The sequence below is a fragment of the Ovis aries genome, chromosome 1 (assembly GCF_016772045.2).
Source record: "Ovis aries strain OAR_USU_Benz2616 breed Rambouillet chromosome 1, ARS-UI_Ramb_v3.0, whole genome shotgun sequence".
Classification (NCBI taxonomy): domain Eukaryota; kingdom Metazoa; phylum Chordata; class Mammalia; order Artiodactyla; family Bovidae; genus Ovis; species Ovis aries.
The window spans coordinates 273,640,707-273,664,108 of NC_056054.1; the positions used below are offsets into that span (position 1 = coordinate 273,640,707).

Sequence of the window (23,402 nt, forward strand, 5' to 3'; positions counted from 1 at the left end):
TACTGTACAAAACTTGGGCATATAATACCCAAAAAGGACATTCAAGTCTTCACAAAAACTGCAAACCCAATAATCTTATTTTGATCTTCATGTTCAGGAATTACAAGAAATCAACACCCTTTATGTCTGACTCTCCCAAATGGAAGCCAGACTTGGTATCCTGAGTGAACAGAAATGCCCGCTGTCTCTCAGCAGTCACTGGAGGACCACCCAGTCCTTGACAGCAGAAATGTGCTAAATGGTACTCAGGGTGATGCATTAACCCAAGTAGCCAACCTTACCAGGGGAGACTTATTTACCAGTTTGTTGTACTTATTGTTCACTCAGTGTTTATTTATGGAATAAGGGGACTTGGCAAATCATAGTAACATCTGGTGCTGAACTATTTTTAAATCACAGAGACAGATTAAAATTTTTTATGCTGAGTTATAGTAATTTTTCAACAGTCACTTCAACCCTTGATTTACACCAACCATAAGACTCTAAATAACCATACTACATGAGGATTAAATTTTTATGTCTACTGGAAGAATAATTTCAAATGAGGAGTTTGGGAAGCTCCAAATAACTGACTTAGTATTTAAACTCCAAGGTAATTCTTAAATAATACAATTTTAATTAAGAGAATTAAGCCCTTTGGCCAGGATTCATTTTAATCACCAAATCTGCAAAAGCTAAGACAAGTGAAAATTGTAATTTATAAGCTGCTAGGTAAATTCTTTTAAAAAGGTAAGCTTGCTGCTGCTGCTGCTGCTAAGTCGCTTCAGTCACGTCCAACTCTGCGACCCCATAGACGGCAGCCCATCAGGCTCCTCCGTCCCTGGGATTCTCCAGGCAAGAGTACTGGAGTGGGTTGCCATTTCCTTCTTCAATGAATGAAACTGGAAAGTGAAAGGGAAGTCACTCAGTCGTGTCTGACTCTTAGCGACCCCACGGACTGCAGCCTACCAGGCTCCTCCGTCCATGGGATTTTCCAGGCAAGAGTACTGGAGTGGGGTGCCAGTGCCTTCTCCGAAAAAGGTAAGCTTATGGTAACATAATTGAGAAAGAACTCCAATTAACTATTACTCACTTTATAGAATTCACATTCACCTGGAGGTTCACGAAATCTGCAGGTATGTCGACATAGCAAGCACCTGGACGACCATAAATACTGCTTCTCACTGCCTAAGTTCATCACAAATGGAAGAAAACATTTAAAAAATCTCAATCCTCATTATCACATCCTACTCAAAGATAATTTAAAATTGTGAAATGAATACTATTTTAATTTTTCTCGACATCCTTAGTTGATGCAACATCCTTAGAAATAAGCAATTTTAATTAAAATTGAAATGCACTGTATTGATTCCATATTTTTGTTTCAAAGGGGAGAGATACGAAAGTACTCACTTAGGGCTTTAAAATTCATTTTTCACTACGCTTCAGTCCTAGAAATTATCCACTAGGTTCTGCCTGCCAAGTTTTTGTAACATGTACTTTCACCTGCTTTCTAATCTTAATGATTTGCCAAAGATTTCAGAAACTATGATGCTGTAACCTGTGTCAAATGGGTTCTGTTAACACATGGCTTTTGAAACAGCTTAAATGTAAAATCACACAATTTATTAATACACTGCTTAATCAACTAAGAAATGGTCTTACATGCATTAGTACTAATTTTCAAAAATAATCTTACAGAAGTATAAGAAGAAAGGGCACTCAGGGTTTCATTTTATCTTTCTTTTTACTTTTCCATAATTTTAAAAAATTAAAAACTAAAGTACAGGAAAAAATTCTTCCAAAAAATTTCTTTTATCTGGTTCTTTAATTAAATTAAGGACAGTGAATATTAAAATGTATGTAGCTATTTATCAATATCATTGTTAACTGCCTGATATATTCCAAATTTTTACTCTCTCTATTGAGAATAAAAGTAACACACGTGTAAGCAACTGAGAAAAACCAGTGGACCTGGAGAGCTTGTAATTAAATACTTTACCTTTTCGATAATAGAGGGAATAGCTTCTATGCTACTTGGCCGGGCAGAGAACTTGCTATATAGTCTACAAGCTTCAACCTATACGTGAAAAAAAAGTCACTTAAAATAAGTGCATGTATCAAATTACTCTTCTGAAAGAAGACGAAATGTTAAGTCACTGCTGCTGCTGCTAAGTCACTTCAGTCGTGTCCAACTCCGTGCGACCCCATAGACGGTAGCCTACGACGCTCCCCTGTCCCTGGGATTCTCCAGGCAAGAACACTGGAGTGGGTTGCCATTTCCTTCTCCAGTGCATGCAAGTGAAAGGGAAGTCGCTCAGTCGGGTCCGACTCTTCGTGACCCTATGGACTGGAGCCTACCCGGCTCCTCAGTCCATGGGATTTTCCAGGCAAGAGTACTGGAGTGGGGTGCCGTTGCCTTCTCCGTGTTAAGACACTACATTCTATTATGTTTAGAGGCAAGATGGAGAAAAATGCATTATCTGGATTGTTTCTTAAAAGCCTCTGCAAAGTACAACCAAACATCTGCCTTGGTACAATTTAGGAAGAAAATCAAAACAAGACACCATTTTCATTTCTCAGATTGGCAAAAATGAAAAAGTTAGGTAATAACAGTCATAAACTGTGGTGAGAAAGTAAATGGGGAGAGAAGTTGACAATATCTCCTAAAAATGTAAGTAAGAATATCCTTGGACCCAGAAATTCTACATCCAGGGATACACAACTTTATCTGTTCTATCTCATTATAATAATGATAATCTATTTTTACATTTCTGCCAGTTTCCATTTGTATGTTTTGTGCTATGCTGTTTGTCATAGATTCAGTGTTGCTAATTTTTCACTGTTTAGTGTACTTTGAAGCACTGTATAGAAACTGTCTCTCTTAGTACTTTTTGGTATAAAATCTATAGAACAGTTGGTAGTTTTAGTCCCGCAGGTGTGAGCAGGATTTTTCCTTTCAACTTTTCTCTTCCTCAAAGTCTGACAGTCCCAAATCATTTTTATTTCTGCATTTTCTTGATTCTTTAAAGAACTTATTTTCAGAGTTTAAATTTCTGTCAAAAAGGTTATCTTTCTTGGAAGATTGCTAAGTAGAGCCTAAGCTTTCTTAACACTCACATGGAGAGTTTCCTGTAGTTGAGGAAAATCACCTTTAAGTTATCTCAGGTATTTCTATTTTATGTTTTTATTTTGCAGATAGGAGTTTTAATTTCTTCTCCATAAATCTTAATGGAGTATAATTATACTAAGTGAAAAAGCTGGCTTAAAGCTCAACATTCAGAAAACAAAGATCATGGCATCTGGTCCCATCACTTCATGGCAAATAGATGGGGAAACAGTGGAAACAGTGTCAGACTTTATTTTTTTGGGCTCCGAAATCACTGCAGATGGTGACCTCAGCCATGAAATTAAAAGACACTTATTCCTTGGAAGAAAAGTTATGACCAACCTAGATAGCATATTCAAAAGCAGAGACATTACTTTGCCGACTAAGGTCCGTCTGGTCACGCCTACGGTTTTTCCTGTGGTCATGTATGGATGTGAGAGTTGGACTGTGAAGAAGGCTGAGTGCCGAAGAATTGATGCTTTTGAACTGTGGTGTTGGAGATGACTCTTGAGAGTCCCCTGGACTGCAAGGAGATCCAACCAATCCATTCTGAAGGAGATCAGCCCTGGGTGTTCTTTGGAAGGAATGATGCTAAAGCTGAAGCTCCAGTACTTTGGCCACCTCATGCGAAGAGTTGACTCACTGGAAAAGACTGTGATGCTGGGAGGGATTGGGGGCAGGAGGAGAAAAGGACGACAGAGGATGAGATGGCTGGATGGCATCACTGACTCGATGGATGTGAGTCTGAGTGAACTCTGGGAGTTGGTGATGGACAGGGTGGCCTGGCATGTTGCGATTCATGGGGTCACAAAGAGTCAGACACCACTGAGCGACTGAACTGAACTGACTGACAGAGGGAAGATCTTAGAGACGGGTACCTGAGGAAACTCCTGGAAGGCTCCCATTGTTTCCTGACTTCTTTCAGAGGAACCACCAATCACAATCAAGGGCCTGAAATATTAATTTTTTGAAAGAGAATTACAACAAGTGCCCAGAGAATAGAAAACACTCAGTGAATGTTAAAGAAAAAGAAAGAATTACATTTTCTCTTAAAAAACTGTCAATTTAAAAAGATTTAGGAAACATCTTGGTCTGAGAAAACACTTCCTCAATTTCAGAAAAGTCTGAAATTTATAGTAAATATTTTTTCTCCATACCCCTCTCTCCTCTGCCTCTTCTGGATACTGATGCTAAAACCTCTGGGAGGCGATGATATAAAATGAATTGTTATGCTGCTCCTATTATTCTTGAGATTAAGAGAAGGGAACATTTTTTTCCCATACTTTCCTAACTAAGTCTATTTGGAAATGGCAGAATGATGAGAAAAATGCCTCAGCAATAAAATTCTCGGGGAGGAATAAAAGATAGCAAAGCTAAAGTTACTTAAAAATTACGAGACATTGACGTTGATAAGAAAGTGTAGGAAGAAAGCAAAGAAGGACCTGAAAGAAACACATGGCAAGAAAGAAAATAATGCCCTTCCCATGGGAAATTTAAACATTGTATGAATTGAACAGAATATAGTCCCCTTGGGCTTCCCTGGCGGCTCAGTGGTAAAGAATCCTCCTGCCAATGCAGGAGACGCAGGTGTGACCCCTGACCTAGGGAGATCTTGCATGCCGCGGAGCAGCTAAGCCTGTGTGTCACAACCACTGAGCCTGTGCGCTAGAGCCCGGAAGCCCCAACTACTGAGCAGATGTGCTGCACCTACTGAATCCACGTGCCCTAGAGCCTGTACTCCCCAACAAGGGAAGCCAGCGCAATGAGAACCCGCCCACCGCAACTAGAGTAGCCCCTGCTCGCCACCACTAGAGAGAAGCCCACTCAGAAACAAAGACCCAACATGGCCAAAAGCAAATCAATATGAATTAAACTATTAAAAAGGAAAAAGACACAGCCCCCTTTAACATGACTGTACTGGTAAAGAATCAGAGATTAAGAACCAGGATTAAGGGCAAGAGCAACTAATCTGTTTATAAAACCAACTCAATAAATATGATTTCAACTGTCTTGCTGGTTATGCAAGACAAGGTGAAAAATTAAATACATTCTTGCATACTGAGCTGGGATCTTTAATAAATAATTCTTCACTTAAAGAGACATATACACATTCACGTACATATATAGATATGGAATATACACATATTCATTCCAAAATATTAAGTGTTTTTCTTTAGGTAAAAGAGTTGTTGATGTTTTTCTAATTTTCTTCCTAACACTGTGCTTAGTTTTTCACTAAGTCATTCCCTCAAGCACATGACCCCCCCGTCTTCCCACCACAGAGCACCAGTTCTCCACTGGATAGAATCATGTGTTGATATTTTCAAGAACGTGTTCTCAGTAATAATAATCTAATTACCAACAGTTCATGTTTGCATTTGCCATACCGCCCAAACCGTGGATGAGACCGGGGCCAGAAACAACAAGGCAGACTCCTGGCCTGAAAGCAAAACAGAATTGACTACATTAAAAGCAGGTCGGGTGCCCTAGTTGATTCACGCTGCTTTAGGGTGGAATGTAATCTTCTGGGACTTCAAAGGTCTTCAAACTTTTTGAATTAGTTTTTTTTAAAAAATTATATGAGCCTTCATGCAAGGTATAAGGTATTTACCATCCTCACATTGTATTTCACTAAACTTTTCATATTTTGCTCCTACTATATTTGGACAGAATGTGGTCCATTGGAGAAGGGAATGGCAAACCACTTCAATATTCTTGCCTTGAGAACCCCATGAACAGTATGAAAAGGCAAAATGATAGGATACCGAAAGAGGAACTCCCCAGGTCAGTAGGTGCCCAATATGCTACTGGAGATCAGTGGAGAAATAACTCCAGAAAGAATGAAGGGATGGAGCCAAAGCAAAAACAATACCCAGCTGTGGATGTGACTGGTGATAGAAGCAAGGTCTGATGCTGTAAAGAGCAGTATTGCACAGGAACCTGGAATGTCAGGTCCATGAATCAAGGCAAATTGGAAGTGGTCAAACAAGAGATGGCAAGAGTGAACGTCGATATTCTAGGAATCAGTAAACTAAAATAGACTGGAATGGGTGAATTTAACTCAGATGACCATTATATCTACTACTGTGGGCAGGAATCCCTCAGAAGAAATGGAGTAGCCATCATGGTCAACAAAAGAGTCCAAAATGCAGTACTTGGATGCAATCTCAAAATGACAGAATGATCTCTGTTTGTCTTGAAGGCAAACCATTCAGTATCACGGTAATCCGAGCTTATGCCCCAACCAGTAATGCTGAAGAAACTGAAGTTAAACGGTTCTATGAAGACCTACAAGACCTTTTAGAACTAACACCCAAAACAGATGTCCTTTTCATTATAGGGGACTGGAATGCAAAAGTAGGAAGTCAAGAAACACCTGGAGTAACAGGCAAATTTGGCCTTGGAATGCGGAATGAAGCAGGGCAAAGACAAGTAGAGTTTTGCCAAGAGAATGCACTGGTCATAGCAAACATCCTCTTCCAACAACACAAGAGAAGACTCTACACATGGACATCACCAGATGGTCAACACTGAAATCAGACTGATTATATTCTTTGCACCCAAAGATGGAGAAGGTCTATACAGTCAACAAAAATAAGACCAGGAGCTGACTGTGGCTCAGATCATGAACTCCTTATTACCAAATTCAGACTGAAATTGAAGAAAGTAGGGAAAACCGCTAGATCATTCAGGTATGACCTAAATCAAATCCCTTATGATTATACAGTGGAAGTGAGAAATAGATTTAAGGGCCTAGATCTGATAGATAGAGTGCCTGATGAATTATGGAATGAGGTTCGTGACATTGTACAGGAGACAGGGATGAAGACCATCCCCAAGGAAAAGAAATGCAAAAAAGCAAAATGGCTGTCTGGGGAGGCCTTACAAATAGCTGTGAAAAGAAGAGAAGTGAAAAGGAAAGGAGACAAGGAAAGTTATAAGCATCTGAATGCAGAGTTCCAAAGAATAGCAAGAAGAGATAAGAAAGCCTTCTTCAGCTATCAATGCAAAGAAATAGAGGAAAACAACAGAATGGGAAAGACTAGAGATCTCTTCAAGAAAATTAGAGATACCAAGGGAACATTTCATGCAAAGATGGGCTCGATAAAGGACATAGATGGTATGGACCTAACAGAAGCAGAAGATATTAACAAGAGGTGGCAAGAATACACAGAAGATCTATACAAAAAAAATCTTCACGACCTGGATAATCACGATGGTGTGATGACTCATCTAGAGCCAGACATCCTGGAACGTAAACTCAAATGAGCCTTAGAAAGCATCACTACAAACAAAGGTAGTGGAGGTGATGGCATTCCAGTTGAGCTATTTCAAATCCTGAAAGATGATGCTGTGACAGTGCTGCACTCAATATGCCAGCAAATTTGGAAAACTTAGCAGTGGCCACAGGACTGGAAAAGGTCAGTTTTCATTCCAATTCCAAAGAAAGGCAATGCCAAAGAATGCTCAAAGTACCGCACAATTGTACTCATCTCACATGCTAGTAAGTTCAGATCAGTTCAGTCGCTCAGTCGTGCCCAACTCTTTGCGACCCCATGAATCGCAGCACGCCAGGCCTCCCTGTCCATCACCATCTCCCGGAGCTCACTCAGACTCACGTCCATCGAGTCCATGATGCCATCCAGCCATCTCATCCTCTGTCATCCTTTTCTCCTCCTGCCCCCAATCCCTCCCAGCATCAGAGTCTTTTCCAATGAGTCAACTCTTCGCATGAGGTGGCCAAAGTACTGGAGTTTCAGCTTTAGCATCATTCCTTCCAAAGAAATCCTAGGGCTGATCTCATTCAGAATGGACTGGTTGGATCTTCCTGCAGTCCAAGGGACTCTCAAGAGTCTTCTCCAACACCACAGCTCAAAAGCATCAATTCTTCGGCACTCAGCCTTCTTCACAGTCCAAATCTCACATCCATACATGACCACAGGAAAAACCATAGGCGTGACTAGACGGACCTTAGTTGGCAAAGTAACGTCTCTGCTTTCGAATATGCTATCTAGGTTGGTCATAACTTTTCTTCCAAGGAGTAAGCGTCTTTTAATTTCATGGCTGCAATCACCATCTGCAGTGATTTTGGAGCCCCCAAAAATAAAGTCTGACACTGTTTCTGCTGTTTCCCCATCTATTTGCCATGAAGTGATGGGACCAGATGCCATGATCTTCATTTTCTGAATGTTGAGCTTTAAGCCAACTTTTAATTCTCCAAGCCAGGCTTCAGCAATACATGAACCGTGAACTTCCTGATGTTCAAGCTGGTTTTAGACAAGGCAGAGGAACCAGAGATCAAATTGCCAACATCCGCTGGATCATGGAAAAAGCAAGAGAGTTCCAGAAAAACATCTATTTCTGCTTTATTGACTATGCCAAAGCCTTTGACTGTGTGGATCACAAGAAACTGTGGAAAATTCTGAAAGAGATGGGAATACAGACCACCTGACCTGCCTCTTGAGAAATCTGTATGCAGGTCAGGAAGCAACAGTTAGAACTGGACATGGAACAACAGACTGGCTCCAAATAGGAAAAGGAGTACGTCAAGGCTGTATATTGTCACCCTGCTTATTTAACTTCTATGCAGAGTACATCATGAGAAACACTGGACTGGAAGAAACACAAGCTGGAATCAAGATTGCAGGGAGAAATATCAATAACCTCAAATATGCAGATGACACCACCCTTACGGCAGAAAGTGAAGAGGAACTAAAAAGCCTCTTGATGAAAGTGAAAGAGGAGAGTGAAAAAGTTGGCATAAAGCTCAACATTCAGAAAACGAAGACCATGGCATCCAGTCCCATCACTTCATGGGAAATAGATGGGAAACAGTGGAAACAGTGTCAGACTTTATCTTTTGGGGCTCCAAAATCACTGTAGATGGTGATTGCAGCCATGAAATTAAAAGACGCTTACTCCTTGGAAGAAAAGCTATGACCAACCTAGACAGCATATTCAAAAGCAGAGATGTTACTTTGCCAACTAAGGTCCGTCTAGTCAAGGCTATGGTTTTTGCAGTAGTCATGTATGGATGTGAGAGTGGGACTGTGAGGAAGGCTGAGCGCCGAAGAATCGATGCTTTTGACCTGTGGTGTTGGAGAAGACTCTTGAGAGTCCCTTGGGCTGCAAGGAGATCCAACCAGTCCATTCTGAATGAGATCAGCCCTAGGATTTCTTTGGAAGGAATGATGCTAAAGCTGAAACTCCAGTACTTTGGCCACCTCATGCGAAGAGTTGACTCATTGGAAAAGACTCTGATGCTGGGAGGGATTGGGGGCAGGAGGAGAAGGGGCGACCCAGGATGAGATGGCTGGATGGCATCACTGACTCGATGGATGTGAATCCGAGTGAAGTCCGGGAGTTGGTGATGGACAGGGAGGCCTGGCGTGCTGCGATTCATGGTGTCGCAAAGAACTGGGCACGACTGAGCGACCGAACTGAACTGAACTGATATTTGGGCTAAATCAAGGTGATTGCATACAGAAGCAAATTTTTGACTGCTCAGTGTACTTTTGTATGTAAAAAAAAGTGGTTTTTAAAAATTTCTTAACAAGTAAATATATAACGTAAATTGGTCTTTGACAGAAAGTAATGCTGAAATGAAGTGTTCTGCTCAAATTTTTTAAGTTGAACTTGAATGCTTCACCCTAGATGACTTTCTAAGCTTAAAGCACTTGACAAAATGGTATCTCCATAGAATTCAGCTTACCAGTTTCAATTTATAAAGTAACTTCTTAGGAACCTCCATTTAAGACAGCCTTTAAATTGGTGCAGCCACTATGAAAAACAACGTGGAGGCTCCTCAAAAAACTAAAAATATAACTATCATACAATCCAGCAATTCCGTCCTGGATATTTGTCAAAAGAAAACACAAACACTAATTCCAAAAGATACATTTACCTAGGTTCATGCAGCACTATTTACAATAGTCATTATACAGAAGCAACATCACTGTCCATACATGGATGAATGAATGAAGAAGATGTGTGTGTATACACACACACACACACATACACACAATGAAATATTATCAATAAAAAAGAATGAAATCTTATGAATGAAATCTTTGTGGCAACATGCATAAACTCGGAGGATATTATGCTTAGTGAAATAAGTCAGAGAAAATCAAAGACCATATAATTTACTTATATGTGGACTCTCAAAAACAAAGCAATGAACAAACGAAACAGACTCATAGACACAGAGGAAAAACTGGTGGCTGCTACAGGGCAGGTGGGTAGAGAAATGGATAAAATTGGTGGAGGGGATTAAGAGGTACAAACTGCCAGCTATATAATAAGTAAGTCATTGGGATGAAATATACAGCATAGAGAACACAGTTAATAACACTGTATGTAACAACTTTGTATGGTAACAGATGGGAGCTGGTTTTACTGTGGTTACCATTTCATAATGTATAAAAATATCAAATCACTATGTTGGATACCTAAAACTCATTTAATACTAAATGTTAATTACAACTCAAGTTTAATAAAGAAGCTAAAATAAAACATAGACTTGAGCTTACCTGCCTGTCAGATATCCAACTGCAGAGGCAGCATAGCAAGCCTACAAAGAAAAAACACTGGGACTTAGGCATTTTGGAACTTTTATAGTATTAAATCATATTAAGTAATAAGTATTATATATGTATAAAGTATGTATGTAATAATTTACTCTCAATAAGGGGAAAATGGAATACTTTTTCCTTTTAACAAGTAATCTTCTATCTGTACATTTCAGATAATCAGTTAAGAATCTAAATCTGATATTTAGTTTTTCAAGGAATTTGTCCATATCATCTAGTTTATTCATAATGCCATCTTGCTGCTACTGCTGCTAAGTTGCTTCAGTTGTGTCCGACTCTGTGCGACCCCAGAGACGGCAGCCCACCAGGCTCTGCCGTCCCTGGGATTCTCCAGGCAAGAATACTGGAGTGGGTTGCCATTTCCTTCTCCAATGCATGAAAGTGAAAAGCGAAAGATAAATATCATCTTATAATTGCTTAAACATCTGCAGGATCAATAGAATGCCCTCTTTTTTATTCCTAACATTGATAATTTGTGCTTTTTATGTTTTATTCTTTATCAGTCTTGCTAGAGATTTACCATATTGTCCTTTTGGATCTGCGGCTTTTTCTCTACTGTTCCTTTGTTCTCTCCTCCACTGATTTCCACTCTCGTGTTTAACATTTTACTACTTTCAGTCTGGATTTACTTTGGTATCCTTTTTCTAGCTTCTTAAAATGCATGTTCAGAGCACTGATTTTTTATCTTCTTTACTAAGAGATTCATTTAAAACTATTTTCTCTAAGAGCTGCTTAGCTGTAGTTCACATGTTTGAGATCTCATTTTCTCATCATCATTCAATTCAAAATGTTTTCCATTTTCCATTGGGATTTCTTCTTCATCCCACTGGTTAGTTAGGGTTCATGGTGACATCTCCCTCTTCATCCCTGATACTGGTAATTTGTATTTTTTTTCTCTTTTATTCTTAATCTGTTGTGAAGTTTCTTGATTTTAATTAATCTTTTCAAATATTTACAATGCATTGAATTTTCAAATGTTTGGGGATTTTCCATCTTCCTGTTGTTAAATTCCAGTTTATTTCCACATGGTCCGGTCACACATACTATATATTTTCAATCCTTGCTTGGAGATGGGTTGAAATTTCCTTTATGGCCTTTCACATGGTTAGTCTTGGAGAAGGCAATGACAACCCACTCCAGTACTCTTGCCTGGAGAATCCCAGGGACAGAGGAGCCTGGTGGGCTGCCGTCGATGGGGTCGCACAGAGTTGGACACGACTGAAGTGACTTAGCAGCAGCAGCATGTTTTTATTTTTAAACTGCACTTCAGCTCATTACAGAAAGAGGGGGAAGGTGCTAAACACAAGATAACCTGGGAAAATGCTAAACGCCCTTTAGGAAGAAATGAGATGGGGTTGACAAAACTTCCTTTCTTGGGCTTCCAAATAAGCCTCTAAGAAGGGTGGCAATGTGATGAGGTTGAATGAGCACTGGCCGGGGTCTTGGGACATCTCTGGAGTTCAGCTGCAGCGTTATCATTTGTGATGCCTGTCACCTTGCAGAGCCACCTACTACACAACCTGAGACGTGACCTTTCCCCACTCATGTTGCAGGTACTATCATAGGCAGGCCCCACGGATAAACTGGGGATACAGATGTGCGAAGAAGAAATATGTACAGCCTGATAGGGAAGTCAGACGAGGCAAATAATACACAGAAACAGACACATAACAATAGCTAGTTATAGGAATGAAGCACAGGGGGCCACGATTCAGACGAGGTAACTGTCCCTTCCGATTCTGACACTCTGTAGACTTGGCAGAGTTCCATATTTGGTAGTTGTAAGAGCAAGGACTCCAGAGCGAGAACACCTGGGTTCAAATCCTGGTTCCGCTCATACCAGCTGTCTCCTTGAGCACGTTTCTTCACTTCTGTGTGTGCGTAGTGGGGAGGGGGGGGATGGGGGGGTGGGTCTCTCTTTTAATAATTTTACTTCACATTTATTTATTTTTAACTGGAGCCTCACTGTTCTCATGTGCAGTGACGATTAACAATCGGTCTTGCCTCCCAGGAGCGTTGTGATTGATAAGCCTAAGGTATTACAGGAGTGAGCGGTAAGCAGCTACAGTCTGCAGTGAACTATCTGTCATCACTGTTACTCATTCCCGAGAACGCGCTGGGCTCTGAGTCCATACTTACTGCCTGCTCATTCCTCATCCCGATGTATCTGATGCCCACCTCCTGCGCAGCAAGGGCGATTTCGGTCACCGGGATGCCTACGATGCCGAACATGTAATTCACGTCCTGGGGGGTGGCCAAAAGCAGAGGAATGAGGCCGGGACCCCAGCCCGCCCTTCCGAGGCGGTAAAAAGAAAACCTCCCGCAAACCTCCCTTCTGCCCACCTCCCCATCCCGCCGCTTTCCCGTTTCCAAGACAACGCGGCGGCCCCGTCGGCTTCCGTAGGGCTCTCTGCAGCGGGCAGGCCTCACACCTGGGTTTTCAGGGCCTGGGCGATGACTCGCGCCCCGGACACCTGCCCCTCGAGCCCGTCACTGCGCGCCGCCAGGTTACTTTCCGACATCTCCCACCGCAGCGGACAGCAGGCTAGCGCGGAATCACCCTGTCAAGCCAGCCGCTGAGGACACCAACCGTGAGGCCGCTCCTCTGAGGGAGGAGGGGAGCGATCGGCACCTTTAAAGGGGGGAGGGGCGGGGCTGCAGCCAGCCCACTGGCGCTGAGGCGCCGGGTAAACACTCTCTCCTGTCAGGGCCGGCCCTTCTCCCCAGCCCGCTCCTCACGAACCCGGGGAGCGTCAGGAGGAGGCGGAGGCCTCCGCCGAGCGCGTGAGAGGTGGGTGGGCAGTGGGCTCTGGGGCCTCAGCCCACCACCTAGAGCCTTTTCGAAACGGGGAAGGACGGGTGGCGCCTGCGCAGAGTCTGAGCGGAGGGGGGGCAGGGGCGGGGCCGCGGCAGAAGGGGGCGTGACACGCGCTTGCGGCCCCGCCCCACAGCCTTTTCGTAACGCGGCAGGGCGGGTGGCGCCTGCGCAGAGCTGGGCGGAAGGGGGGCCTGGGCGGGGCCGCGGCAGAAAGGGGCGTGGCTCCGGGGGCTGAGCGCGGGTTTTGCTGGGACGCGAGGGGTGGAATGGCGCCGGAAGTTGGTCGAGGAGGCTCTTTTGTTTTTGCGTTGTGTGGTTATGTCCCCGCGTCCCCTTGTATTCTAGGCTTTGACGTACACCCTTATTTGATGGATACGTTCGTAACTGTGCAATCCGTGAAGATAAATGCCAACTAATTCGTAAGCGGATGTGTACTCTACCTTAGATGAGGACACTGAATCTCCCAGTGACAGCTGAAATAACTTACCCAGAGGAAGGCTTGTGCGCCCTTCACCCTTCCGCTCTTTGGCCACAGGAGATAAGAAGGGCCCCTTGAGCCTAGTTACTTCTGACGGTTATTTTCTGTAATCGTTGCTAATAACCTTTCACCCTGCCTTTACAGTGAAGTCAGGAAATGGTGGGGAGAGTTTTGAGTCTTGAGTTAGCCTCTCATCATAACCAGCTGCTGCAGCTGAGAACCTTTCTGTAAAAAAAAAAAAAATGTGTTGAAGTATTTATTGATTTACAGTGTTAATTTCTGCTGTACAACGAAGTGATTCAGTTCTGCCTCTATGTACATACTTTTTCATACTCTTTTCTATCATGGTTTATCACAGGAAGAGAACCTTTTAAAATGCAGTTTTGAGTGAAAATGTCTTTACAGTGTGTGGTTCATGATGCCAGGGCCTCAGGAGCATTAGACTACCTGCTTAGTAGCAAACAGAACTTCTCACATCATGAGGAAGAGTGGAAGTTTTTGAGGATTTGAAGTGTTTTAAAGCAGAAAACTAGTAATATGTGGGAAGAAAAGAAACCAGAGCAGCTTCCCAGGTGGCACTAGTGGTAAAGAACCACCTGCCCATGCAGGAGACAAGAGAGGGGTTTGATCCCTGGGTGGGGAAGATCCCCTGGAGGGCAGCACAATACACTCCAGTGTTCTTACCTGGAGAATCCCCGTGGACAGAGGAGCCTGGTGGGCTACAGTCCATGGAGTCGCAAAGAGTCAGGCACAACTGAGCGACTTAAAACAGGCAAAGAAGCCAGAAGCAAGGAGAGTGGGTCCTGGGTAGTGAAATGAATGAGAAACTTTGGAAATGAAAGAATTCCTAAACTCATTGAGCCCTTCCAAAAAGGTTTCCCCTCGCATTTCAAGTCCTAACTCCCACTCTAAGCAAAGGAATGAGAATGGCTGCCTCTTTGGGTATGGGGACCCAGCCTAATGTAGCCCATCTAAGAGGGAGATTTCTTTAAAGTTTTAGAGTTCATCTAAAAAATAAAAGCAGATCTTGCATTATATTCCAGAATCTGCCCATATTTTAATATAAAAGTGATCTTTTAAATTGAGGTAAACATACACTTAAATGTACAGATCTTAAGTAAATTTTGACACTTGTAGCCACCAAAATACAAATGGCGTTTTAAAATACCTATGAAAGTTGGCATTCGGAAAGATGCCAACTTTGAACACAAAATGTTCTTTGTGTGTCTTTGAATAATCCTTGGCACAGTGTCCCTTGGCCCTGTTAGAGAAGCATAGACCCTTCATCTCTCTATCATGTGGGATTGTTTCTGTCAGTATCTATGTGACAGTTTCTACCCCCAAGCATCAGAATTGCATGGAAAGCCTTTTATTTTTAATTTTATTAAAAAAAAAAAAACTTATTTATTTTTGGCTGCATGGGGTCTTAGTTGCACCATGAAGTCTCCTTGTTGGGTGTGTGGGCTTCTCTCTAGTTACAGCAGGAGGGCTCAGTAATTGTGGCTTGAGGGCTTAGTTGCCCAGCAGCATGTGGAATCTTGGGCTTCCCAGGTGGGGCTAGTGGTAAAGAACCTGACTGCCAATAAGGGAATGTAAGAGATCTGGGTTCGGATCTTCCCTGGGTCAGGAAGATCCCCTGGAGGAGGGCATGGCAACTCACTCCAGTATTCATGCCTGGAGAATCCCATGGACAGAGGAGTCTGGCAGGCTATAGTCCACGGGGTCACAAAGAGTCGGACACAACTGAAGTGACATAGCACACAGTCAAGCATGTGGCATCTTAGTTCACCAACCAGGAAGTAGTCTTAAGCACTGGACCACCAGGGAAGTTCCTGGAAAGTTTTTAAAATATACGGTTGCTTGGGCCTACCCCACATCTTCTGAATCAGCATCTTAGGACAAATTAGGGACCTGTGTTTTTTTTAAAGCTGCTATCTAAATTTGATTTGCAGCCTGACTTGAGAAGCACCAACTCCATACTCATGCTGGATGCACGAGTTAATAATTAAATGTGTGCTTGCCTGTTATCAAATACTGATGCTTAATTTGGATTTATGGGTTCAAGGCTAGTTTGACATTAATAGCACAGAATGTGTAGGTGGTGGTTAGTCAGTTCATGGGGACTTGGGTTCACTGGTGTCCCAAAAGAATCACTGACAGAATCACTCAGTATATGGTGTGAAAACTGAGCTAAGAATTGGAACAAATCCCCTGAATTCAGATTAACATTGTGCAAAAGGATAAATTCTCAACTGACTAGACTCTGCCCTTTAGCTGGGGGAGAAGTCGATGAGACTGTTGAAACTTGTTTCACCTTTACACCTTTGAGTACAGGGCGTAACATTCCATGGTGAACTTGGGTCTGATGATTCAGCAGAAGTACTGAGATTCTCCCTCCAAGATCTGCAGGCACTTGGAGCAACTGCCTTCAATCCAATGGCAGTGAGTGGATTCCAGGATTCTTTAGTAACTTATCCAAGGCCTTTATGCAGACACTGTAAGCATTAACCACGTTCTTTATTATTTAAATTGGTGGTAGGCATCGAATTTTATTGGTTGGATATTTTATTGAAATTTTGTTTGTTTTGCCTTGTTTATTGGTGGAATGAGGCCAAAGGAGGAGTACGTCTAGTTTGTTTGTTTTTTAAAAGAAAAAGCTGGAGTAATGATAACATGCTCTGCAAAGAGGAGGGTCAGTCATCAAAGAGTTTTCATACTGGTTACTCTATTTGTGAGTTCTAGACCTAAGATCCTACATTGCAGGTGGCTTCTTTACCACCTAACCACCAGGGAAGCCCAGTAACTTCTTAGGCCCCAGAATTATGATATTGTGTTTTAACTTCAGTAAACTAACAAGGACACTGAAAATCCATGTGATTATTTGAAAGCATAACACTAACTGAACCTGTAAGAAATATTCTCGTAGGCATATTTTATCAAAATGTGAAGTGTTTGGTTATTGTGTGAAGAAATGAATTGGGATTATTTATGATGCATTATAGAATGGCTGAAAATAAAATAAAATTGACTGAAACAGAGGAGAAAACTGGAACTGAGTATCTTAAATACAAACAAAAGCAATAAGAGCCCAAAAGGAAGTCTATGTAGAACACTATTTTTTAAACCAAACTTGAAAACTGTACAGCAAATGGTTCTTTGAATAAAGCAGGTTAAATTAATTTTGTTTGCTTCTCATTTAGCTTCTGAACTGTACCGAATCTCAGAATAGGTCTGAAGTGAAGCCAGTGAGAAGCAACTTCATTATTGAACCAGCAGGGCCAGATTTAATGGCTGTTACTGGCAGACAGGGACTGGGAGTTTTTCCCAGTTACTTTGTGACCTAGAGAGTGGTTGGATCCCTGCCCTTGGTCTGCAGGCTCTTCATCTTTGCTTTGCTTTTTATTGCCCATGAGACTCAGCAAGACCCAGAACTGGAGTGGAAGCACTCTGGGGGCAGAAACTGAAGGAGCTTTGTTTCTGTTTTAGCTTTGTTTTCATCCGCTGTGTGCTTTTTTTGTTTTTGTCTTTTTAAACAAATATGGGGTTTGACATCAGCGATTATTAGATCACTGATAAGGTGTCTGTTTTTTGGAAAATGCACCAGAAATGGTGACAACTATAGGTCCTGCTGTGAGGACATAAGTGATTTATTTCAAATGGCCTAGAAGTCATAATGGAGAGTGTCTCCACATGCTAGTGTTAGCCACCAAAAGAGTGTCTAACAGGCTTGTTAATGGCGAAGCGCTCCCAGGCTGGGTTCCCAGACCCAAACGAGGCAGGTCGAGGAAGTCCGCGCCCGGACCTTGTTGGGGGTGGTTTTTATACGTTTGTTGCGAGGGATGGTCAGGCTAGATGGATGGGGGTTTGGATAGGTCACCAGGCCGAGGCTTTGCGGGCTGACAGGTCCTGGGGTGGGGCGGCTTTAGCTGGTGAAGTGTGCTGTCATTGGTCCCCAGGATCTGGGAGGCTCCTACTGTTAGGGACTTCCCCCGCCAGTGGGAGGGAGAGGAGGGGCGGCCCATCATGGCCCCCGGGGTCCGGCCTTACATTTTGGCCCTTTTGATAGGATAAGGCGTGCTGTTATCACTTCTGGCTACTTCCTGCTGAGCTGGGTTGTCGCTGGGGCTGAGGGTCGTGGCTGGATCCTGGTGACCTTTAGGGGGCCTCAGGGTCTCTGGACGGGAGCTTGGAGTATGCGGCTACCATCAGCATCTGTCCAGTAGCTGTCTGGGTCAGCTCCGTGACCCTCCTGAGAATGATCTGAAAAACACAAGGTCTTATCGACAGGATGAGGAGCAAGGCTGCGAGGCGTCTGAGAAGTGGGAGAAGCCATTTTGCCCAAGACGACCTCCACCATCCCGAGAAATCAAAACCTTCTGACTCAGCCTGTCCAAGTCTGATGCTCTCTCTCAGCTCTCGGACCTTGTTATGAACTATCCCCGAGGCATTAACAAAACAAAACAACAGTCTTCCCTTAGGAATTGACAGGTTCCCCCTTTTTCAGCCGTTAGCTGGTCTAGGGCCCTCCAGTTTTGGGGAGCCACTGCTGCCAGAGAGGTTATCTGGGTTTGTAATGCCATTAGGGAATCTTCCACCTTGTCCGGGTCTCGATTGAGGTCTGCGGACAGCTTATAGTAGAAGTGTGTGGCTGATCCCAATCCTCCCGCCCCCAGTCCTAAGGCCGTGACTACACCTCCCCCGAGGAGCAGGGGAGCTGCAGCTAGTGCCCTCCGGCGGTGGGTTGACTGGGTTTGGTCCTCCATTGCCTGGGGTGTCAGAATGGTCAGGTAGGGAGTAAGGAAGATTGGGGTGTAAGGCTGAGTCCAGTTGGGCAGGAAGCATTGTAATAATGTGGTTTGATTGCAGAGAAAGAATATCCCAGGTTTTCCACATACCGGAGGGTTTAGGGATAGGGGGTCTTGTTCGAGCCGTCACAGGCCACTGTGGTTAATGAGGTGTCATTGGCCAGGACACAAGAGGCGTTGGCTGGGAGGTACAGTAACCTCGGTGGTCAAGGGCCCCATTGGCCAGGTTATTTCAGTGACATTTTGAGTGAGATTTTGGGCCTCTATCTGTTTTTGGGGGGATCAGTTGGGCGAGGAATGGTTGGGGTCTCAAGGGAAGACAGAGCCCATGGAACACTCCCGATTAGATTTTGTTGCCGCAAGTGATTTTTTTCCATACATTCTCTAACTTTATTTTAGGAAAAAACATTCTACTATTTTTAAGCTATGCTGCTGTGGCCGCTCTAATTCTGCTTTTCATAATTATTCTTCCTTGTATTGTTAGAACTCTTTGACAGAGCACTCAGAAGCTCGCGACTGAATTACATCTGGCTGTCTTAAAAAATAAAGAAGGGGGAGATGCCAGGAGCCAGCACGGGAGATCCCACCCATGACAAGGTCATGCAAGAAGAGTCCTGATAAGCAAGGCCTCAGGACTCGATAGACCCCCTGGACCTGCTCGAGCATCTACCCCAAAACCAGAATCTGTCTTACTGTTTTATGCCTTTCATCAACTCTTCTGACAGTAACAGGGGGCTGTCCCTGACCACCTTTCTCTGGAAAGAGTTAACTTAGGCCTCTAGTTGATAAATCTCCTGGGCATGAAGAGAGTGTTTCAAACCCCGTGTTAGCATTCTAGCTTACTTGGCAGGTTTATCCAGACTCTTGCAACATTGTTGAGCCAATGCTTGCTGCCAAGTTCTCACATCCCTTATCCATTGTGTTCCTGGGAGTGCATATAGTCAGGATGTAGAAAAAACAAGCAGCAGCTTTAGCATTAGCAACATTAGACTTTGAGTTAATAAGTTCTTTCTTTGCTGTAACCCACTGAATTTTTGCTCCATAAGAATGTAACTCTGTACTTTAAGGGTGACGCAGGCTAGGAATTTAAGAAGAAACACTTTAAGGGAAAATTATTGTTCTGGCTGACCAACCTTTATCAAAAAGGGGTCATAAAATGTCAACAGGCTTCTGGGCCAGAAGATAATGTACAAAAAATAAGACTCTTGCAGGAAGGAACCTGATATCGATAAAAGTTAATACAGATGGAATGTTGAGTTGACTCTGCATTTTTCACCTTGCTGTATGTACAACTCAGGGTAGGAGTTTATTGGGCTCATGGTGTGGATTAGAGGCTTTAGCTGTCAACTTTATGAGATCCTGTTGGAGCTTATGTTGGATTTGTTTTTGTCTCTGATCTTGGGCCCCCTTTCCGTCTGTCATTCCGTAGTGGGTTTGTATGGTGAAACAGAGGTCTTTGTCTCTAGCTTTATAGCAGTTAGAGGCTGAGTTTGATTCGGCAGCCCCAAGGCTCTTGGCCATCCAATACCATTTACCCCCATGGGAGCATGGCTGGGCAGGTGAGACATAGCAGTCTCAGTGGACATAAGGCTGTGAACCCAATTTTTTAGTGGTCTTGTTTGGTGTAGCCCCGGGGGCAGGGTGTAGGTTGTCCCACCCGTGTTATCTCGGCCAGGACTCGGCCAGGAGGAATAGTGACAAGAGCATGTCTAGCTATGATATCAGGAGGCGAGTGATAACGGAGAGAAAATCAATTTGAACTTTTGTGAAAAGGAGGGAGTTCTCCTGTAACTGCAGATCAGAAACTGCCTGGATGAAAGAGTCACAGTCAATAATTGGGGTAGCCAGCCAGAAGTCTTGTAGTAGGGTCAAGATAAAGTCCTCAAGGCAGGCTAGAGACATATGGCCAGGTCAGGCCATTCCAAAGGAATAGCACCCCAGGAGTAGTGAACAGATGATAAGGTAAGTAAGGGCCAGTGAAAGTCGGAGTGTGGGCGGCCAGTCCTGGGGGGGCCGTGACAGCCAGCCCAGTGGCGAAGAGTATAGCCAAAGTTGTGATTGGCAACAGCCACAGCGGATGAGGCCAGTCAAACACTGGACAGGGCGTGTCACTCACTGGCAGGAGGCACGGGTGTCTTAGTAATGGTGAATTGCTGGAGCCAGAGAAGCTGCTGCTGCCAGGGCACGTAGGCAGGGGATCCATCCCCGGGCGGTGGGGTCTAACTGTTTGGAGATTAATGCCACTGGCAGCATTTTAGGTCCCGCAGGGTGTATGAGGGCTCAAAAGGCTATGCCCCCTTTTTCATCACTGTACAGGTGATAGGGGAGGTTGGGATTGGGCAGGAAGGGCAGGGAAGAGGACAGCAAAGCTGAGCAGAGGTTATAGAAAGCCTTTTGGACCTCTGTTTCTGAAGAAAGCGGTCCAGTAGGGGTGTGTTTTGCAGCTGTGTAGAGGGGTTTAGCCAGTGAAGCATAGTTGGGGACCCAGTGCCGGAAGAATCCTGTTAACCCCAAAAAGGACAAGATTTGTTCTCCAGGGGGCAGAGGTCTCGGAGAAGGCTGAGTCTGTCAGTAGTTAGAGCCTTGGTTAGGGTAATCTTTAGACCTAGGTAAGTCACAGAAGTCTGGGTGAGTTGGGCCTTTTGTTGAGATGTTCGGTATCCTTTAGAGCTAAGGAAGCTAAGAAGAATAGTGTTATGTGTCTGAGAGAGAGCTTGTGAGGGGCTGCAGAGCGGAAGGTCATCCACATACTGTAAGAGGACACTAGGGGCCAAAGGGCACGTAGCCAGATCCTGGGCCAGAGCCTGCCCCCCCCCCCCCGCAAAAAAATGGGGGCTGTCTCGAAACCCTTGGGGAAGGACTGTCCATGTTAGCTGGGAGGACTGTCGGGTTTCTGGGTCCGTCCATGTGAAAGCAAAGAGGAACTGGCGATCTGGATGTCAGGGAATAGTGAAAAAGGCATCTTTGAGGTCTATGACAGTAAAGTGAGTCGTACTGCTAGGGATGTCAGAAAACAGGTATAAGGATTGGGGACAATCGGATGGGCAGGGATCATGGCCTCGTTTATCAGTCGAAGGTCCTGGACCCGTCAGTAGCCGCCAGAAGCTTTCCATACTGGGACAATGGGGGTATTGCAGGGCGAGGCCGTGGGGACTAGGAGGCCCTGGCCTAAGAGGTGGTCTATGATTGGTTTAAGACTGCGTAGGTGAGTCTGAGAGATGGGGAATTGAGGGCGGCTTGGGAAGTGGGAAGGATCATGTAGTTTAATCAGAACGGGGGTGTGATGGGTTGCTACCAGAGGGATTTCAGTGTCCCAGAAGGTAGGGTTGACAACTGGAGCCTCAGGGGAGCAGAGGAAGAGTAGGGGCGAGGTGAGAGTTTGGGAAAGTGAGAGAGGTAGGTGAATGGAGGCCCTAAGCTTAGCTAAAATGTCCCGCCCCAGCAGGGGAGGGGTCATGAAGGGATTATCAGAAAAGAGTGTGTGAACAGGAAGTGGTCAAGCTGACAGGGCTGTGGCCCAGTCTGCAAGGGTCGTGAAGACGTGCCATCTGTACCCACCACCGAGACCTGGGAAGGACGCAAGGTGTCCCCGAAGGAGGGAAGGACCGAGTAAGTAGCCCCCGTATCCATCAAGAAATTGATAGACTCACCCACCACTTGAAGCATTACTCTGGGCTTGGCTTGGGTTATGGGGGTCCCCGAGTCTGGGCGCCGTCAATCTTCATCAAAGGAGAGAAGTTCCAAGGCGGGGTGTGGGGAGGAAATGTTCTTTTGGGAGCCCAGACCTCGGCCCGGTAAGGCCGGGGCCTGAGTCGCCCGGGGACAATCACTCGCCCAATGTCCCGGCTGTTTGTAACGAGGGCAGGGCTTTGTCAGGAGCCGGGGTTTGGGCATTGGCGGGCCCAGCGGCCCTCATGACCGCATTTGAAGCAGGCTCCAGGCGGTGGCTTCTGGGGACCCACCTTCTGTCCCATGGCCGGCCGCAGGGCTGCTACCAGTGCCTGGGTGTGTCTCTCAAGGAGGTTAGCCTGGAGTTTGGCTTTTTGTTTAAGCCTTGCCTTGCGGCTGGCTTCAGTGGCTTCCTCTCGGGCGTTATAAACCTTAAAGGCCATTTTTACCAGGTCTCGGAGTGGGGTCTGAGGCCCATCCTCAGCCTTGGAGAGTTTTGTTTTTTTTTTAATGTCTGAAGCTGATTGGGATATAACACGGTTGGCTAGGGTAGTAACCCCTGCCGGAGAATCTGGGGCAATCCGGGTATAGGTGGTAAGAGCCTCTGTTGGCCTGTTAAGAAAGGCTGTTGGGTTTTCATCGGGGCCCTGGGTTATTTCATCTAGCTTAAGTAAGTTTACCACCTCGAGGGAGGTGGTTTCTATTTCCTCCAATAGGCACTTTACCATGTACTGAGTGCTGGCTCTTCCTCTCTGTCCCTCCTAATAGTCCCAGTCTGGGTCTGCGTCTGGAATAGCAGCCGCTCCGGGTGGCCGGGCTGGGTCTGCTGGGTTGGCTAGATGTCTCCAGTCTGCTACCACTCTTGCTGCGGCCCAAATGGCCTTTCTTTTCTCTGGGGTAGTAGTGGACCCCAGGATGACAAATATGTCTTGCCAGGTGAGGGCGTAAGACC

At 44.5% G+C, this 23,402-nt stretch overlaps 2 protein-coding genes across 11 annotated transcripts in view; one reads left to right on the plus strand and one right to left on the minus strand.

The window, feature by feature from the left end:
* Positions 1-13,287, minus strand: part of HACL1 (2-hydroxyacyl-CoA lyase 1) — a 47,178-nt gene extending 33,891 nt beyond the window's left edge. For 2 of the 6 annotated variants that reach the window (XR_009595850.1, XM_004003415.5), the window contains exons 1-7: positions 13,113-13,287; positions 12,820-12,924; positions 10,621-10,661; positions 5,448-5,528; positions 3,967-4,039; positions 1,982-2,059; positions 1,073-1,167 (exon numbers count right to left, since the gene is read on the minus strand). Coding sequence is in view for 3 of the 6 variants with exons in the window: in XM_004003415.5 (XP_004003464.2) it covers positions 1,073-1,167; positions 1,982-2,059; positions 3,967-4,039; positions 5,448-5,528; positions 10,621-10,661; positions 12,820-12,924; positions 13,113-13,202 (563 nt within the window). In the remaining 3 variants the exon portion in view is untranslated. The remainder of the gene's footprint in view (positions 1-1,072; positions 1,168-1,981; positions 2,060-3,966; positions 4,040-5,447; positions 5,529-10,620; positions 10,662-12,819; positions 12,925-13,112) is intronic. The other 4 variants (XR_009595852.1, XM_015092713.4, XR_009595851.1 and 1 more) reach the window with 2 other exon arrangements.
* Positions 13,074-23,402, plus strand: part of BTD (biotinidase) — a 59,313-nt gene continuing 48,984 nt past the window's right edge. The window contains exon 1 of one of the 5 annotated variants that reach the window (XM_042238630.2): positions 13,074-13,271. Coding sequence is in view for 2 of the 5 variants with exons in the window: in XM_042238619.2 (XP_042094553.1) it covers positions 16,463-16,473 (11 nt within the window). In the remaining 3 variants the exon portion in view is untranslated. Of the gene's footprint in view, positions 13,272-13,343; positions 13,472-13,744; positions 22,391-23,402 lie in introns of those variants that run through there. The other 4 variants (XM_027961923.2, XM_060396634.1, XM_042238621.2 and 1 more) reach the window with 4 other exon arrangements.